Below are 20,928 nucleotides of genomic sequence, written 5' to 3'. Positions count from 1 at the left end.
TTTTCTTATCACTACAGCTGTTTCGGCATCGGCAAAGTGCTTTTCTCAAGTGATCTATTTTTGGTATGTGCTTACACTTTATAGTCTTTAACGAAATAGGTTGAGGAGGGAAGAAATATTTGTCTCAAGTTGGTCATTCAGAATTATGTCTGTATTTTTTAATTTGTTAATTTCCATACATTCTAATAAATATAGCTCATAGCCATTATTTTGGATGTGAAGAATTTTAAATTCATCATTAAAAGAATGATTATGATCTAGAAGATGAAGTGCGTATGTAGAATCTGTTTTTCTATTATTGAAAGCCCTTTTATGTTCTGCTATTCGTTTATTAAAATTTCTACCAGTTTGATCGATATAAGTTTTTGGGCAGCCGCCACATTTAAGTTTGTATACACCACTGTGTAAGTGCTTTTTATTTTGGCTCTTGTTGTTTTTAATATATTTGCCTAAGTTGTTGTTTGTTTTTACTTTACTTTACTTTATCGTGTCCGGACATGTCATTCATAAAATTTCTGTCCAGTATCCAGCGACGTCGGTTCCATCTTTGTTGGCAAGCCACAAATCTTCGGGGGTACATCGATAAAGACAGTTTCTACATGTAAAAATATGTTCCATCTTCTGTGTTTCTCCACAGTCACAGTTCACATCATCTTGGTCTATTTTTCCCCATTTTGCCATGTTTGATTTTACTGGATTTTACTACAGTAAATCACTTTGCAATTACTACACAGTGCCTGTGCCATTGTTCTTAAAACGCCAGGACGTGCACTCCATTTACTTCCCGTTAGTTTTCTGAGTATGCTGTTCCTAGTTGCTACTTTCCTTCTCGTTTTTATGCAATGTTGTCTGTAGGTGAGGGACCGGTCCAGAGTTACTCCAAGATATATAGATTGGTTTGTGTGTTCTAATGTATTACCATTCAACCCCATTTGGAGTTTTCGCTTTGCTTCCTTTGCGCGAATGTGGAAAGCGTAGACTTGGGTTTTAGAGGGATTGGGTCTCATTCTGCAGGAAGTACGCTGTCATTGTTTTTAAGGCAGTTTCGAGTTTCTCCTTCACTTCTTCAAAACTATTTCCTTGAGCACATATTGCAAGATCGTCAGCATAGAGGAAGTGCTTAGTTTCGGTCGGCGTAGGTTGGTCATTTGAGTATATATTGAAGAGCATTGGTGCTAAAACACTTTCCTGTGGGAGGCCCCTTTTTTTAACTCTCCACCTACTTACTTTACCCTCCAGCATAACGAAAAAACGTCTGTTCTGCAGTAAGGAATATACGACCTTACCCAGATGGTGGCCATTGAGAGTGTCATATAATTTGCGGAGCAATGTTTTGTGCCTTACCGTGTCATAGGCTGCTGTTAAATCTACGAAAGCACCCCCTGTTATAAGTTTTTCTTCAAAGCCCTCTTCAATGTTAGTTTGAGAACTTGACCGGTACAAGAGTTGCTGGGTCTGAATCCTCCTTGTTGTAGGATGAGGTGCTTGTCGACATTTTTTTCTATTCTAGCGAGTATGAGTCTCTCGTATAGTTTGAAAAAGTGACACAACAGCGAAATAGGCCTGTAGCTACTGGGATTTTCGGAGTCCTTTCCTGGTTTTAACAAGGCTATTACTTTAGATTTCCTCCATGATTTTGAATTTCGCAGGCTTTGCAGCACGTGTTATAAAGTTTCAAGATTCAGTTTTTTGCTTCTTGGCCTAGATGCTTTATTTGTTCACTGCATATATCATCCAAACCTGCAGCTTTCCCGTTTTTTAACCTGTTCATACCGTCGTGGAGTTCTTTTAGTGTAAAAGAAGTTCCTAGGTGGTTTGTCTCAGAATCCAATCTTCTACTAGTGCTTGGGTCCTTATATCGGTTCGTACTTCTTCCATTCGAAAGAAACTAAGAGATAGATAAATAAAGGAGACTAAATTTCTACAGTTTTAGGGAAAATATCAATTAAAGTTCGGCAATTTGTTTAATTTTGCCAGACGTTGCCAGAAACCGAACAAAAGGAGACTAACCTTAGAGCAGGCCACGATCCACAGAGGATTTTTCATTCAAATCAGATACAAACGATGAATTTGTTCAATTTTAAAAATTTGCATTAATTCACCTTTTGTCTTTTTTGCAGTGTACAGTCAAAACTACAGACAATCTGTATACCAAAACAATCACCTCTCAAATCCTCAATATACCCATCAACTACCACGAGCTTCTGGTTCATGTCCAGAAAAAAATGGAAGGTATCCTACAAATATGTGTGACAGGTAAGAATCAAAAACTTTAAGTTTTTCTATACATATTTCCAGTGTGTCATTTAAGTGAGGGAACAAGGAACAAATTTTGTGGAAGACACAATTATTTGGTTCAGTCCTATATAGCCCAATATAGGAAATAGTGGATAATGTTTTGTTGTGATTTTGGAGAGGTTTCCATGTGGAGGCAATCGGGAGCTGTCATTTCTTTTATTGAGAAAATTATAGCATTTTTCTATATCAGCAGCTTCTCCAGTTATGCTTGTGTAATCAAGTTGTGGCCTGTGTGAAGAATATGGTGGCCCAGAAGAAATTGAGTCAGAATTGCCGATTGAAATGGAATAACTTATACAGGGAAAATTCCCAGTGATTGGCTTTATAGCTTAGTTTTAAAAAATGATGAAATGGAATGTTCATAGATTCAGTTTTGAATTATTTGATCGGTTTGACCCATATAAGGTCATAGATAGTCTGCACAAGGAATTTAGTAAATTTAATTAATATGTTTTATCTGAATTCGGTACAGACGAAAGTGTTGCTCGTGTATTTTTGGAAATATTATAAGACAGTGTATAAGATCAGATTCATATTCATCTAACACGTACTAACCAAGAGAATTTTATTGTAGTTATATAGAATGCAACGACGGAGTCCCAGAAGAAAAAGTTTGTCAAGACGGTCTTTTGTTCAATGCTGCTGCGGGTGTGTTCGCCTTTCCTTGTCAATACCCTATCGACGTGGACTGCTCAGGAAGAGAACAAACTCGTAAGTATTGCTATTATTTTGTTTTTGACAATTGACAGAAGCTTTATGATTTGTTAATGGCTGATAACTTATGTAATATATTACAGCAGTTTGCGATGTAATTTATCATAGCCAGGAAACCAAAATATTGGGGAATTTCGCTGAAGTTTGAGGTATTTATCTCTTGTGCAGGCCCAAAACTAGAGTGGAACAGAGAGGGCACACACGTAATTTAAGGGGGCGGCGAAATTAAAAACGTTTATTAAAAGATAATAAGTTTTAAAATTGTTTAATTTTATTTGATTTCATTTCACGATTCATAAATTACGCTGACACTGTAAGCCAAGTTATTTTGTTCATTTTAAGGCACGACAAATGAGTCTGGATATGTCAACTAATCATAGGAATTAGTGTCTAGTGGCTATTGGATTTTTATCAAATTTCGTTAATCGGCTATATTGGCGTCAATTTTGGTCCGAGAGTCAAGCGAATACACATTTCCTACTTAAAATTGGCCGTTCGTTCTTCTGCCATACTCAGAATTTTCCTACATCTAACTGTTCGTGAGAAAAATTTCCACTTGGATGTTTGTATTTGCTGAAAATTTCGAGAAAATTAATAGTGTCTATTTTGTTTGAAATTTGAATTATTTCGATTAAGGGTGACTTGCTGATTAAAAAAATCTAAATACGTGGCTAGAAATTATGCACCGTTTTGCCGGAAAATTGAAAAAACTGTAGACCATTGGATTTTTATCAAATTTTGTTAATCTGCTATTTTGGCGTCAATTTTGGTCCAACAGTCAAGCAAATGGACATTTCCTACATAAAATTGGCCGCTCGTTCTTCTGCCATACTCAGAATCTTCCTACATCTAACGGTTCGAGAGAAAAATTTCCACTTGGATGTCTGTATTTGCTGAAAATTTCGTGAAAATTAAAAGTGAATATTTTGTTTGAAATTTGAATTATTTCGATTAAGGGTGACTTGCTGATTAAAAAAATCTAAATACGTGGCTAGAAATTATGCACCGTTTTGCCGGAAAATTGAAAAAACTGTAGACCATTGGATTTTTATCAAATTTTGTTAATCGGCTATTTTGGCGTCAATTTTGGTCCAACAGTCAAGCAAATGGACATTTCCTACATAAAATTGGGAGCTCGTTCTTCTGCCATACTCAGAATTTTCCTACATCTAACTGTTCGTGAGAAAAATTTCCACTTGGATGTTTGTATTTGCTGAAAATTTCGAGAAAATTAATAGTGTCTATTTTGTTTGAAATTTGAATTATTTCGATTAAGGGTGACTTGCTGATTAAAAAAATCTAAATACGTGGCTAGAAATTATGCACCGTTTTGCCGGAAAATTGAAAAAACTGTAGACCATTGGATTTTTATCAAATTTTGTTAATCGGCTATTTTGGCGTCAATTTTGGTCCAACAGTCAAGCAAATGGACATTTCCTACATAAAATTGGGAGCTCGTTCTTCTGCCATACTCAGAATTTTCCTACATCTAACTGTTCGTGAGAAAAATTTCCACTTGGATGTTTGTATTTGCTGAAAATTTCGAGAAAATTAATAGTGTCTATTTTGTTTGAAATTTGAATTATTTCGATTAAGGGTGACTTGCTGATTAAAAAAATCTAAATACGTGGCTAGAAATTATGCACCGTTTTGCCGGAAAATTGAAAAAACTGTAGACCATTGGATTTTTATCAAATTTTGTTAATCGGCTATTTTGGCGTCAATTTTGGTCCAACAGTCAAGCAAATGGACATTTCCTACATAAAATTGGGAGCTCGTTCTTCTGCCATACTCAGAATTTTCCTACATCTAACTGTTCGTGAGAAAAATTTCCACTTGGATGTTTGTATTTGCTGAAAATTTCGAGAAAATTAATAGTGTCTATTTTGTTTGAAATTTGAATTATTTCGATTAAGGGTGACTTGCTGATTAAAAAAATCTAAATACGTGGCTAGAAATTATGCACCGTTTTGCCGGAAAATTGAAAAAACTGTAGACCATTGGATTTTTATCAAATTTTGTTAATCGGCTATTTTGGCGTCAATTTTGGTCCAACAGTCAAGCAAATGGACATTTCCTACATAAAATTGGCCGCTCGTTCTTCTGCCATACTCAGAATCTTCCTACATCTAACGGTTCGAGAGAAAAATTTCCACTTGGATGTCTGTATTTGCTGAAAATTTCGTGAAAATTAAAAGTGAATATTTTGTTTGAAATTTGAATTATTTCGATTAAGGGTGACTTGCTGATTAAAAAAATCTAAATACGTGGCTAGAAATTATGCACCGTTTTGCCGGAAAATTGAAAAAACTGTAGACCATTGGATTTTTATCAAATTTTGTTAATCGGCTATTTTGGCGTCAATTTTGGTCCAACAGTCAAGCAAATGGACATTTCCTACATAAAATTGGGAGCTCGTTCTTCTGCCATACTCAGAATTTTCCTACATCTAACTGTTCGTGAGAAAAATTTCCACTTGGATGTTTGTATTTGCTGAAAATTTCGAGAAAATTAATAGTGTCTATTTTGTTTGAAATTTGAATTATTTCGATTAAGGGTGACTTGCTGATTAAAAAAATCTAAATACGTGGCTAGAAATTATGCACCGTTTTGCCGGAAAATTGAAAAAACTGTAGACCATTGGATTTTTATCAAATTTTGTTAATCGGCTATTTTGGCGTCAATTTTGGTCCAACAGTCAAGCAAATGGACATTTCCTACATAAAATTGGGAGCTCGTTCTTCTGCCATACTCAGAATTTTCCTACATCTAACTGTTCGTGAGAAAAATTTCCACTTGGATGTTTGTATTTGCTGAAAATTTCGAGAAAATTAATAGTGTCTATTTTGTTTGAAATTTGAATTATTTCGATTAAGGGTGACTTGCTGATTAAAAAAATCTAAATACGTGGCTAGAAATTATGCACCGTTTTGCCGGAAAATTGAAAAAACTGTAGACCATTGGATTTTTATCAAATTTTGTTAATCGGCTATTTTGGCGTCAATTTTGGTCCAACAGTCAAGCAAATGGACATTTCCTACATAAAATTGGGAGCTCGTTCTTCTGCCATACTCAGAATTTTCCTACATCTAACTGTTCGTGAGAAAAATTTCCACTTGGATGTTTGTATTTGCTGAAAATTTCGAGAAAATTAATAGTGTCTATTTTGTTTGAAATTTGAATTATTTCGATTAAGGGTGACTTGCTGATTAAAAAAATCTAAATACGTGGCTAGAAATTATGCACCGTTTTGCCGGAAAATTGAAAAAACTGTAGACCATTGGATTTTTATCAAATTTTGTTAATCGGCTATTTTGGCGTCAATTTTGGTCCAACAGTCAAGCAAATGGACATTTCCTACATAAAATTGGCCGCTCGTTCTTCTGCCATACTCAGAATCTTCCTACATCTAACGGTTCGAGAGAAAAATTTCCACTTGGATGTCTGTATTTGCTGAAAATTTCGTGAAAATTAAAAGTGAATATTTTGTTTGAAATTTGAATTATTTCGATTAAGGGTGACTTGCTGATTAAAAAAATCTAAATACGTGGCTAGAAATTATGCACCGTTTTGCCGGAAAATTGAAAAAACTGTAGACCATTGGATTTTTATCAAATTTTGTTAATCGGCTATTTTGGCGTCAATTTTGGTCCAACAGTCAAGCAAATGGACATTTCCTACATAAAATTGGGAGCTCGTTCTTCTGCCATACTCAGAATTTTCCTACATCTAACTGTTCGTGAGAAAAATTTCCACTTGGATGTTTGTATTTGCTGAAAATTTCGAGAAAATTAATAGTGTCTATTTTGTTTGAAATTTGAATTATTTCGATTAAGGGTGACTTGCTGATTAAAAAAATCTAAATACGTGGCTAGAAATTATGCACCGTTTTGCCGGAAAATTGAAAAAACTGTAGACCATTGGATTTTTATCAAATTTTGTTAATCGGCTATTTTGGCGTCAATTTTGGTCCAACAGTCAAGCAAATGGACATTTCCTACATAAAATTGGGAGCTCGTTCTTCTGCCATACTCAGAATTTTCCTACATCTAACTGTTCGTGAGAAAAATTTCCACTTGGATGTTTGTATTTGCTGAAAATTTCGAGAAAATTAATAGTGTCTATTTTGTTTGAAATTTGAATTATTTCGATTAAGGGTGACTTGCTGATTAAAAAAATCTAAATACGTGGCTAGAAATTATGCACCGTTTTGCCGGAAAATTGAAAAAACTGTAGACCATTGGATTTTTATCAAATTTTGTTAATCGGCTATTTTGGCGTCAATTTTGGTCCAACAGTCAAGCAAATGGACATTTCCTACATAAAATTGGCCGCTCGTTCTTCTGCCATACTCAGAATCTTCCTACATCTAACGGTTCGAGAGAAAAATTTCCACTTGGATGTCTGTATTTGCTGAAAATTTCGTGAAAATTAAAAGTGAATATTTTGTTTGAAATTTGAATTATTTCGATTAAGGGTGACTTGCTGATTAAAAAAATCTAAATACGTGGCTAGAAATTATGCACCGTTTTGCCGGAAAATCGAAAAAACTGTAGACCATTGGATTTTTATCAAATTTCGTTAATCGGCTATTTTGGCGTCAATTTTGGTCCAACAGTCAAGCAAATGGACATTTCCTACATAAAATTGGCCGCTCGTTCTTCTGCCATACTCAGAATCTTCCTACATCTAACGGTTCGAGAGAAAAATTTCCACTTGGATGTTTGTATTTGCTGAAAATTTCGTGAAAATTAAAAGTGAATATTTTGTTTGAAATTTGAATTATTTCGATTAAGGGTGACTTGCTGATTAAAAAAATCTAAATACGTGGCTAGAAATTATGCACCGTTTTGCCGGAAAATTGAAAAAACTGTAGACCATTGGATTTTTATCAAATTTTGTTAATCGGCTATTTTGGCGTCAATTTTGGTCCAACAGTCAAGCAAATGGACATTTCCTACATAAAATTGGCCGCTCGTTCTTCTGCCATACTCAGAATCTTCCTACATCTAACGGTTCGAGAGAAAAATTTCCACTTGGATGTCTGTATTTGCTGAAAATTTCGTGAAAATTAAAAGTGAATATTTTGTTTGAAATTTGAATTATTTCGATTAAGGGTGACTTGCTGATTAAAAAAATCTAAATACGTGGCTAGAAATTATGCACCGTTTTGCCGGAAAATTGAAAAAACTGTAGACCATTGGATTTTTATCAAATTTTGTTAATCGGCTATTTTGGCGTCAATTTTGGTCCAACAGTCAAGCAAATGGACATTTCCTACATAAAATTGGGAGCTCGTTCTTCTGCCATACTCAGAATTTTCCTACATCTAACTGTTCGTGAGAAAAATTTCCACTTGGATGTTTGTATTTGCTGAAAATTTCGAGAAAATTAATAGTGTCTATTTTGTTTGAAATTTGAATTATTTCGATTAAGGGTGACTTGCTGATTAAAAAAATCTAAATACGTGGCTAGAAATTATGCACCGTTTTGCCGGAAAATTGAAAAAACTGTAGACCATTGGATTTTTATCAAATTTTGTTAATCGGCTATTTTGGCGTCAATTTTGGTCCAACAGTCAAGCAAATGGACATTTCCTACATAAAATTGGCCGCTCGTTCTTCTGCCATACTCAGAATCTTCCTACATCTAACGGTTCGAGAGAAAAATTTCCACTTGGATGTCTGTATTTGCTGAAAATTTCGTGAAAATTAAAAGTGAATATTTTGTTTGAAATTTGAATTATTTCGATTAAGGGTGACTTGCTGATTAAAAAAATCTAAATACGTGGCTAGAAATTATGCACCGTTTTGCCGGAAAATCGAAAAAACTGTAGACCATTGGATTTTTATCAAATTTCGTTAATCGGCTATTTTGGCGTCAATTTTGGTCCAACAGTCAAGCAAATGGACATTTCCTACATAAAATTGGCCGCTCGTTCTTCTGCCATACTCAGAATCTTCCTACATCTAACGGTTCGAGAGAAAAATTTCCACTTGGATGTTTGTATTTGCTGAAAATTTCGTGAAAATTAAAAGTGAATATTTTGTTTGAAATTTGAATTATTTCGATTAAGGGTGACTTGCTGATTAAAAAAATCTAAATACGTGGCTAGAAATTATGCACCGTTTTGCCGGAAAATTGAAAAAACTGTAGACCATTGGATTTTTATCAAATTTTGTTAATCGGCTATTTTGGCGTCAATTTTGGTCCAACAGTCAAGCAAATGGACATTTCCTACATAAAATTGGCCGCTCGTTCTTCTGCCATACTCAGAATTTTCCTACATCTAACTGTTCGTGAGAAAAATTTCCACTTGGATGTTTGTATTTGCTGAAAATTTCGAGAAAATTAATAGTGTCTATTTTGTTTGAAATTTGAATTATTTCGATTAAGGGTGACTTGCTGATTAAAAAAATCTAAATACGTGGCTAGAAATTATGCACCGTTTTGCCGGAAAATTGAAAAAACTGTAGACCATTGGATTTTTATCAAATTTTGTTAATCGGCTATTTTGGCGTCAATTTTGGTCCAACAGTCAAGCAAATGGACATTTCCTACATAAAATTGGCCGCTCGTTCTTCTGCCATACTCAGAATCTTCCTACATCTAACGGTTCGAGAGAAAAATTTCCACTTGGATGTCTGTATTTGCTGAAAATTTCGTGAAAATTAAAAGTGAATATTTTGTTTGAAATTTGAATTATTTCGATTAAGGGTGACTTGCTGATTAAAAAAATCTAAATACGTGGCTAGAAATTATGCACCGTTTTGCCGGAAAATCGAAAAAACTGTAGACCATTGGATTTTTATCAAATTTCGTTAATCGGCTATTTTGGCGTCAATTTTGGTCCAACAGTCAAGCAAATGGACATTTCCTACATAAAATTGGGAGCTCGTTCTTCTGCCATACTCAGAATTTTCCTACATCTAACTGTTCGTGAGAAAAATTTCCACTTGGATGTTTGTATTTGCTGAAAATTTCGAGAAAATTAATAGTGTCTATTTTGTTTGAAATTTGAATTATTTCGATTAAGGGTGACTTGCTGATTAAAAAAATCTAAATACGTGGCTAGAAATTATGCACCGTTTTGCCGGAAAATTGAAAAAACTGTAGACCATTGGATTTTTATCAAATTTTGTTAATCGGCTATTTTGGCGTCAATTTTGGTCCAACAGTCAAGCAAATGGACATTTCCTACATAAAATTGGGAGCTCGTTCTTCTGCCATACTCAGAATTTTCCTACATCTAACTGTTCGTGAGAAAAATTTCCACTTGGATGTTTGTATTTGCTGAAAATTTCGAGAAAATTAATAGTGTCTATTTTGTTTGAAATTTGAATTATTTCGATTAAGGGTGACTTGCTGATTAAAAAAATCTAAATACGTGGCTAGAAATTATGCACCGTTTTGCCGGAAAATTGAAAAAACTGTAGACCATTGGATTTTTATCAAATTTTGTTAATCGGCTATTTTGGCGTCAATTTTGGTCCAACAGTCAAGCAAATGGACATTTCCTACATAAAATTGGCCGCTCGTTCTTCTGCCATACTCAGAATCTTCCTACATCTAACGGTTCGAGAGAAAAATTTCCACTTGGATGTCTGTATTTGCTGAAAATTTCGTGAAAATTAAAAGTGAATATTTTGTTTGAAATTTGAATTATTTCGATTAAGGGTGACTTGCTGATTAAAAAAATCTAAATACGTGGCTAGAAATTATGCACCGTTTTGCCGGAAAATCGAAAAAACTGTAGACCATTGGATTTTTATCAAATTTCGTTAATCGGCTATTTTGGCGTCAATTTTGGTCCAACAGTCAAGCAAATGGACATTTCCTACATAAAATTGGCCGCTCGTTCTTCTGCCATACTCAGAATCTTCCTACATCTAACGGTTCGAGAGAAAAATTTCCACTTGGATGTTTGTATTTGCTGAAAATTTCGTGAAAATTAAAAGTGAATATTTTGTTTGAAATTTGAATTATTTCGATTAAGGGTGACTTGCTGATTAAAAAAATCTAAATACGTGGCTAGAAATTATGCACCGTTTTGCCGGAAAATTGAAAAAACTGTAGACCATTGGATTTTTATCAAATTTTGTTAATCGGCTATTTTGGCGTCAATTTTGGTCCAACAGTCAAGCAAATGGACATTTCCTACATAAAATTGGCCGCTCGTTCTTCTGCCATACTCAGAATCTTCCTACATCTAACGGTTCGAGAGAAAAATTTCCACTTGGATGTCTGTATTTGCTGAAAATTTCGTGAAAATTAAAAGTGAATATTTTGTTTGAAATTTGAATTATTTCGATTAAGGGTGACTTGCTGATTAAAAAAATCTAAATACGTGGCTAGAAATTATGCACCGTTTTGCCGGAAAATCGAAAAAACTGTAGACCATTGGATTTTTATCAAATTTCGTTAATCGGCTATTTTGGCGCCAATTTTGGTCCGAGAGTCAAGCAAATGGACATTTCCTACATAAAATTGGCCACTCGTTCTTCTGCCATACTCAGAATTTTCCTACATCTAACGGTTCGTGAGAAAAATTTCCACTTGAATGTCTGTATTTGCTGAAAATTTCGTGAAAATTAAAAGTGAGTATTTTCTTTGAAATTTGAATTATTTCGATTAAGGGTGACTTGCTGTTTAAAAAGAAATTAACATGTGGCTAGAAATTATGCACCGTTTTGCCGGAAAATCGAAAAAACTGTAGACCATTGGATTTTTATCAAATTTCGTTAATCGGCTATTTTGGCGTCAATTTTGGTCCGAGAGACAAGCAAAAGGATATTTCCCACATAAAATTGGGAGCTCGTTCTTCTGCCATACTCAGAATTTTCCTACATCTAACTGTTCGTGAGAAAAATTTCCACTTGGATGTTTGTATTTGCTGAAAATTTCGAGAAAATTAATAGTGTCTATTTTGTTTGAAATTTGAATTATTTCGATTAAGGGTGACTTGCTGATTAAAAAAATCTAAATACGTGGCTAGAAATTATGCACCGTTTTGCCGGAAAATTGAAAAAACTGTAGACCATTGGATTTTTATCAAATTTTGTTAATCGGCTATTTTGGCGTCAATTTTGGTCCAACAGTCAAGCAAATGGACATTTCCTACATAAAATTGGGAGCTCGTTCTTCTGCCATACTCAGAATTTTCCTACATCTAACTGTTCGTGAGAAAAATTTCCACTTGGATGTTTGTATTTGCTGAAAATTTCGAGAAAATTAATAGTGTCTATTTTGTTTGAAATTTGAATTATTTCGATTAAGGGTGACTTGCTGATTAAAAAAATCTAAATACGTGGCTAGAAATTATGCACCGTTTTGCCGGAAAATTGAAAAAACTGTAGACCATTGGATTTTTATCAAATTTTGTTAATCGGCTATTTTGGCGTCAATTTTGGTCCAACAGTCAAGCAAATGGACATTTCCTACATAAAATTGGCCGCTCGTTCTTCTGCCATACTCAGAATCTTCCTACATCTAACGGTTCGAGAGAAAAATTTCCACTTGGATGTCTGTATTTGCTGAAAATTTCGTGAAAATTAAAAGTGAATATTTTGTTTGAAATTTGAATTATTTCGATTAAGGGTGACTTGCTGATTAAAAAAATCTAAATACGTGGCTAGAAATTATGCACCGTTTTGCCGGAAAATCGAAAAAACTGTAGACCATTGGATTTTTATCAAATTTCGTTAATCGGCTATTTTGGCGCCAATTTTGGTCCGAGAGTCAAGCAAATGGACATTTCCTACATAAAATTGGCCACTCGTTCTTCTGCCATACTCAGAATTTTCCTACATCTAACGGTTCGTGAGAAAAATTTCCACTTGGATGTCTGTATTTGCTGAAAATTTCGTGAAAATTAAAAGTGAATATTTTGTTTGAAATTTGAATTATTTCGATTAAGGGTGACTTGCTGATTAAAAAAATCTAAATACGTGGCTAGAAATTATGCACCGTTTTGCCGGAAAATCGAAAAAACTGTAGACCATTGGATTTTTATCAAATTTCGTTAATCGGCTATTTTGGCGTCAATTTTGGTCCGAGAGTCAAGAAAATGGACATTTCCACTCATAGAATTAGCCTGATTGCTCGGTAGCGATGTCGGCGCCTCAAATACTGTACGATGCGCAAGCATCTTATCTATTTCACCACATCACTCCCTTTACTTCCAATAAACAGTAAAATAAACAAAAAGTCACTTGAATTATCGTTTTAGACATGTTTCTGGCATGCTTTGTTGAAAAAGAGTATTTAGAAAAGATCTAACAGTAGATTTGGCTGCCCAAAACCTTCAAAGTTTTTCAAGTCTTGCAAGGAGTTTGCTTTATCTACGGCCATTAATGAGGGTAAATTCTATAAGTAATCTACCATCTGAGTTCTCGGAAAAAACATGTCTGATGTTTCGTATATATGTCCAGTATATATGTTAGAGGTTATTGACCGGATGATTACGGAACTCAGTATCAGGTTTAAGGCTTTGGGCAACACAAACAGTAAGTTTAGATTTTTGAATGGTGGTTCTTCTTCTTCCTCTTTATAAGCAATTCTGCATGTTCATTGGCGGATTAATACTTCTTCTGCCGATTGGTGACTTATCTCTTGCTATTTTGACGATTCAGAATAGCAAGTAATAGCAAATAACTCAGTGAAGCACCCGCGGTAGCAGAAGAACCAGTAGAAAGTATTTGGCACAACTTCAAAACAAAAATCACAACTATACAAATAGAACAACTACAAGACAACACAAGAAAATCAAAGAATACATGGATGACAGAACAAATCCTAGAACTGATGGACGTAAGAAGATCTTACAAAAACCGTAATAAAGTAAAATATAAAGAAACCCAGAGAACCATCCGTAACAAAATCAGGAAAGCCAGAGAAGAATGGATGAACAGCAGATGTGAGCAACTGAGGGAATTACTAAAAAAACATGACTACTTCAATGCATACAAAAAGATTAAGGAACGATGTTTTCGATAGTTTTTATATTATTTAGGGAAACTTCTCTATTATACAGAAGTTGGTTTACATCTTTGAGTATTCTGTCAAACGCTTTCTTTAGGTCAATCAGACACAGAAATGCTGGTCTATTATACTCTAGTGATTTCTCAGTAATTTCTTATTTGTAAAATCTATAAAAATCACTTGTAAAATTTAAGTTGTAAGTTTTAGCGTAGTATTTAACAAGTTTATACCTCTGTAGTTTTCTGGCTGTTTTTTATCTGCTTTTTTGAATAGTACAATTAGTTCGCTGGTTCTCCATTCTTCTGTATTTTATTGTGTTTTCTAATTTCATTAATTAATGTTGTTAATTGTTATGTCATAGTATATGTAAAAAAAGCTTACAGAGCTATTATTCTTTGGTGGCAGGAGGAGAGGGGCGGCAAACTGAGATTTGTCCCCCTTGACAAATCTTCCAGTTCTGGCCCTGCCCTTGTATATATTGTAGTGTATATTTCCCATGTATATCGCCATTTTGTCTCGTATTAAAATCTAAATTTGGTTTAAGATCCGGCACAAGCAACTGACGAATGCCCACACCAATTCGGTTACTATCGCATGGGAGACGAAGCAGACTGCGGTAAGTTCAAGAATTGCGTCGACGGTAGAGCCTACATCTTCGACTGTCCTGAAGGTTTGGCCTTCAACGGAGAGACTTACAAATGCGATTGGCCTGATCAAGTGCCTTCGTGCAATGCCGAAGGTAAGATAATAATATTACAACTTTGTTCATACTATTTACTACTTTTTTAATTTTTTTAGCATACTTGGGTTTCACCTGTCCACAAGACGCCAGTACCCTCGGCGTAGGTTTGGGCCAAGGAGAATACAGATCTTTCAGATCCTCCAACGATTGTCAAAAATATTTCATCTGCATCGAAGGTAAACCCAGGCTGTATAACTGCGGTAAAGGACGCGCTTTTAACGATTTGATCAACGCGTGCGACGGCGTCGAGAATGTCACCGGGTGTGCAGATCCTACTAGGAGCTACGATGTACGGTTAGGGGGAGATGATAGAAGGGGGCAGACGTATAGCAATTATTATAAGGGATGATTTATATTTATGGTAAATTTGGTACTTTTGTGATAATGAAATAATAGTGTTAGAGTATATTTTACGAATTTTTGAATACAGGTGAAAGCTTTGACTTAACTGTTAACTGTGCTGAGAAAGTTAACAGCAAATTCTCCCAATATTTGAAGACAAGCAAAAATACGGTTTTAACTGATAATGTATTTTACATAAGGGTAAGGGACAAGTCGTAACACATTATGACCAAAACCTAACCTACATAATCTCGTCTACTATAATATTTTTGGTTTTTCATTCCTTTTGGCCAACTGTAGTAATTCCGGATCGAAAGAATCCTGGGGAAATGAAATATTTTCATTCGTTAACCATTCTTGCTGCTCTGCTTGCGTACAGCAGGCTGAGGATGAAACAGCAGTTTCATCATCATCCATCATATAACGGGGGTCCTACGGCGATTGGCGCTTCCCGCATTTCAGCCTCCATCTTTTCCTATATCTCCAATCTCCCTCTTCTAAGCCTCTAGATTGCATTGTTTTTGTAATTTCTCTTCTTCAGGAATTTGGTGGTCTTCCCCTCTTCCTTCTTTCTGGCGGAACATACATTAAGGCTTTCTTTGGCCACCGCTCCTCCTCCATTCTCATCACGTGACCATACCATTGTAATTGCCTTCCTTGTATTCTATCTGAAAGAGTATCTCTAATTCCTGTACGGTTTCGTATTTCCTCATTCCTGATTCTCTCCATTCTCGATACTCGACATGACCTTCTAAGATAATCCATTTCCACAACGTCTACTTTATCTCGTTCATTCTTTGTCATCGTCTAACCTTCGACACCATATGTGGTAATTGGTTCTACAATTGCTCTGTATACGCGAAGTTTGGTATGCATCTTTATTTTATTAGACCACAGTAATGAATTCAGTATTCGGATGAATTTTTTCCCCTGGGTTATTCGGTTTTGTACATCTATCTTAACTCTGCCATCTGCTGATATGATGCTTCCTAGATATTTATACTGGTTGCAGCCTTTTATGACTGCGTTTTCAAGCTTCAGATCTGTGGTATTTCCTCCAATTTTTAAATATTCTGTTTTGCTTATGTTTACAGTAAGCCCCCATTTGGCATATTCCTCAAATAATTTTCGATTCATATAATTTATATCTTCCTCATCGGTTGCAACCACCACCTGATCATCTGCAAACAACAATGTATACAGAGTTTCTTGTCCCACTTCGATGCCCATAAATCTACATTTATTTCTCCAATTCCTCAATGCTTCTTGGACGTATATTTTAAAGAGTGTCGGTGACAAACAGCATCCTTGCTTTAGGCCTTTAGTGACTTTAAATTCATCTGAGGTTCTGGTTCCAATTTTTACACAACTAACTGCATTTTCGTACAATTTATATATCGCTCGGATATACGTCGAATCCAATCCGGACCTTTCGAGGACCTCAAACATTTTCTTTAACGGGACACTATCATATGCTTTCTCAAGGTCTATAAATACCAAATGGGTCTCTCTACTTCTTTCGACACGCTTTTCAATTATTTGTCGTAGGATAAATATATTATCAAGGCAGGATCTCCCGGTACGAAAGCCGCTTTGTTCTTCAATATCTTGTATCTGTCTTTCAACCCTCTTCTTTAATATTCTGCCGTACAACCGGCCCACAGAGCTCGTCACACTAATACCTCTATAATTGGAACAGTCTCTTTTATTCCCTCTCTTATATATGGAGCTTATATAAGATTTATTCCAATCTTTAGGAATTTCCTGGTCTCCACACATACATTTATTGAAAAACAGCAGTTTCATCCTTATCATTTAACACTCTTTCATGAATTACTGGATGAAGATTATCCTAAAATAATGGGACTTTGCGACTGGGTTTTAACGGAAAACACTCGAAATGGCAATTGTATTAATCATGTTTTGTTTGCCGAAGAAGCTACCTTGGCAATACGAACCATCATAACACGCACATCTGGGCCGAAGAAAACCTACACGCAAAGAAAGAAAAAAAGATGAGATGAAAGTCTCTCATCACCAAAGAAGTCAATGTTTGGGCAGGAATTGTGGATAATAACCCAATAGAGCCAGTATTTCTTCCAAACAATATAAATGTTGAAAATTATTTACACTTTCTACAAAATGTGCTACCAGATTACTTAGACGAGGTCAATCTCACAGTCAGGGAAAATATGTGGTTTTTACAGGATAGCGCTCCAGTACATTGCCATATAATGAAATCAGAGAATATCTGTTCGGTCAGTATCCTAGACGTTGGATTGGAAGGAACCCTATTTCTTGGCCACCCAGAGGTGCAGATCTTAAGCCAATTGACTTTTTCTTCTGGTGTTTTATGAAAAGATGTATATTCCATAGCAATTATGAACGAACAACAACTAAGGAATAGAATCATGGAAGCTGCAAATCCAGGAGCTGTAGATTATCCTTTTTAAAACGTTAAATGGTTAAGTAAAATTATAGAGACCTGGTAATAATATGATAATCTATTTATATTTTACATTTTGTTAGGTACTCACAATAGATTCCCACAGAAAACGAACTGTATGAAGATACACCAACCAGACATATACAAGACTTGCAAGACGAAATAGAAGATCTAGATCAAGCAAATGATGGCATAATGAAAGCTCTAAAAGAAACGGAAAGGGAGTGCTGCCCGACCGTTCTAAAAAGACGTAAGAGAACACAATACAAGAGAAATAACTAAAATAATTCAAGAAATCAAAAGTTTGACAGTTTTGTACAAAATAAAAAAACAAAGATGGAAACGTTACTACTGATAGAACCAAAAATCCTTGAAGTTGTCGAATCCTTTTATCGCGAAATGTATGAGAACACCGACGAAAGGCAAGATCAGCCCCTGCCTAAAATCACAAACCATAGATCAGAATTAATGCCAGAAAAAACTCCATACGAAATTAAAACAACACTTTTCACGATCACAGTAGTGCTCGAAGCAATCAAACTAGGCGGAAATAAAATTATCCAGGCTTTAGCCAAACTTTTCACCGAATGCATCTACCACGGAAAAATTCCTTCTCAATGGAATAATGCAGTCATTACTTTATTGCACAAGCAAGGAGACATAACAGATTTAAAAAACTACCGTCCTATCAGTTTGCTTTCACACATATATAACCTTTTCACAAAAATTATCAAAAAAAGACTGGACGCTAAATTAGACTTCTATCAGCCTAGAGAACAAGCTGGATTTAGATCGGAATACAGCACTAACGACCACTTACTAGTGATAAAGAACCTAATAGAGAAGTCTGCAAAATACAACAAACCATTGGCACTGATATTTGTCGACTACGAGAAAGCATTCGCTACCATAAGCCATCTTCTTCTTAAAATAAGCCCTCTCCAAGTTGGTCCAAAATTAAAGAAAACCTATTATTTGTCTTTTGTGTACTATGTGTTAATTTTTTTTGTCTTTTGATTGGTGTTTCATTGGAAGTTCCTGTCCATACTCCACTATTTTTGGTCCGAGAACATGTGATTTAATTTATAACCTACCTTTTTGTTACACCCTGTATAATCACCAAATTTCAAACACAACCCTAAGAAAGGTCTTTAGTTGTAGGATGTGGTCTAGGTTTATATTGTGGGACCTATACTTCACTGTTTACGCTTTGTTTTTCAAAACTGATTTGATTTGTCTCACCAATATACAATGCATACACACACGTTAATGTATGGATTGAAGTCATCGCAAACGGCCTCTATCGGCTTTTTCAGCAGTAAAATAAGGGTGCAAATGAAATATTACTTGATTTATGTCTAAAACACGACTCACCATTTTTGCTGTCAATACACAAACTCTTTCCAATCACAAGTACTACTATGTCATACTTATTAGGGTACCTACCATTAATTAGGCTTATGTTTATCTCTCAGAAATTCGTGAAATACATTATATTTTACAGCAATTCATAAATTTGTGTATATATTACCAGAATAGAAGAAATGTCTTTAAGAATACTGATAAGGTTATTATTAAAGAGAAAATACACAAAGAGAAAGAGTCAAAAATTGTAAATTTGCCACACGAAGAATATTTGTTAGAATTATTGTTACATTATCGCAGTAAAGCACCGAAATTTGTTTAAACATTGTACATAAATTAAATAAAACACTAAGTATATTGTTATTAATTTTTTTTTTATTTAAGAAGAAAAAAACAATAAAAATATATTTAAAAGGAAACATCGACAACTAAATCAAATACTTGTAGAGACGATGTGTAAACGATATGCAGTTAAATAATAAATGCAATTTTTCTTAAGCTACTGATACAAGTGGGGAATTACGACAGGGAGATACTCTAACTTGTCTGCTTTTTCAATATGGCACTGTAGAAGACTGGAGGAGCTGCATAAACTGGAAACTATTTGTAATAAATCAACGCAAATTGTGGTATACGCTGGAATTGATCTGATCGCTCGAGCCTTTTACAGCACTAAAAAAAGGCTTTGGCCTCTCTCTCGACAGCCGCAGAAAATGTGGGCCTCACAATACCTTAATACTCCCGAAACCTTGATAATAACTAGACTTAATCCTAATAAATCTAATATCTGGCGATTTTGCATATTTATACAAATAATTGCATAAAATGATAAAATGCATAAACGTCAAATTATTTCGAATCGCGGATTTTAAATAATATCGATTTAACCGTATTTAAATGTATGACTAATAACTGGAAATTCCAATGTTCATTTTATATAATATTTCAGTCTTCAATATTACCGATAGTAGTTATAGATACTACCGAATATTCTTGGTATTGTTGTAGCAGGTAACCGATTATAATACCGTAATGAAAGTGTGATATATCGCTCATTTTATGATTAGTATTTTAAGCGGTCAAATCTTACCAAAATCCTATTTAATATCATACAAGCAATTAGAAAAAACTAACTCTACAACAATATCACGTTTTATACAAGAAGAAATATTAAAATGTTTCAAAGATTTCGAAGAAATTTTCCAGATCATCAAAGATAATAGTGGAAATACCATAACAAACCTAGACGGTATCGCAGAAGTGTGGAAACAATATTGCGAAATACTAGTTTCTAACAACGACCCTGATAATAATACAGAGAAAAGAAGGTATGAAAAAGAACCTCAAATATTGAAATCAGAAATTGAATCGGCAATTAAAAAGCTAAAATTCAGAAAAGCAGAAGGAGAAGATGGAATAACAGCTGAAACACTCAAAGAAATGCAAGAATTAGGGACGGAAGTAATGCTTAGAATTTGCAATGAGATCTGGAATACCGGAAAGTGGCCAAATGACTGGGGTAAACTCACGTTTATTCCCATAAATAAAAAAGGTTCACCGACAGATTGCAGTAATTCCCGTACAGTAGCATTGATATCACACGCGAGCAAAGTACTTCTAACCATCATCAACGAAAGACTAAAATCTTATAATATCTTTCAATATCTCGTTATCTCTATGAGAGTGACTATTCAACAAGAAAAGTAGTTTGAGAAAGAATTCAACAAATTTGACAACAAAATTTTTAGAATACAGGTATGAACAACACCTACAATCATAACATCAAGAAGTGTTTCAGTAAAAAGAAAGAATCGTTAATTTTAGAATGTGCTTATTAATTTTTTAAACATAATAAGCTGATAAATCAGAGGATTTTATTTTAACCTGCACAATGGCATGTATGTGTATATTGGATGAAATTCAATGATATTCTACAAGTAGTTTTACAATTTTTGTGGGGAATACCAAGTTTCAAAACTCTAGTCCACTGTATTCAGAGTTATCTATAAGTGTTATCCATTGACCCCAAATCTAGTAGCGC

At 34.7% G+C, this 20,928-nt stretch overlaps 1 protein-coding gene across 1 annotated transcript in view; it reads left to right on the top strand.

Annotated features, from left to right (window-relative positions):
- LOC140448720 (protein obstructor-E-like) overlaps positions 1 to 19,250 on the top strand; it is a 34,283-nt gene extending 15,033 nt beyond the window's left edge. The window contains exons 2-5 of the mRNA XM_072541833.1: positions 2,121 to 2,256; positions 2,873 to 3,009; positions 14,537 to 14,731; positions 14,791 to 19,250. Of these exons, the coding sequence (XP_072397934.1) occupies positions 2,121 to 2,256; positions 2,873 to 3,009; positions 14,537 to 14,731; positions 14,791 to 15,083 (761 nt within the window). The 3' untranslated portion in view covers positions 15,084 to 19,250. The remainder of the gene's footprint in view (positions 1 to 2,120; positions 2,257 to 2,872; positions 3,010 to 14,536; positions 14,732 to 14,790) is intronic.
- The last annotated feature ends 1,678 nt before the right edge of the window (positions 19,251 to 20,928 follow it).

The sequence above is a fragment of the Diabrotica undecimpunctata genome, chromosome 8, assembly GCF_040954645.1.
Source record: "Diabrotica undecimpunctata isolate CICGRU chromosome 8, icDiaUnde3, whole genome shotgun sequence".
Taxonomy (NCBI): Eukaryota; Metazoa; Arthropoda; class Insecta; order Coleoptera; family Chrysomelidae; genus Diabrotica; species Diabrotica undecimpunctata.
Note: the sequence above shows the minus strand (reverse complement) of the source record. Positions and strands in the feature narration are given on the sequence as shown.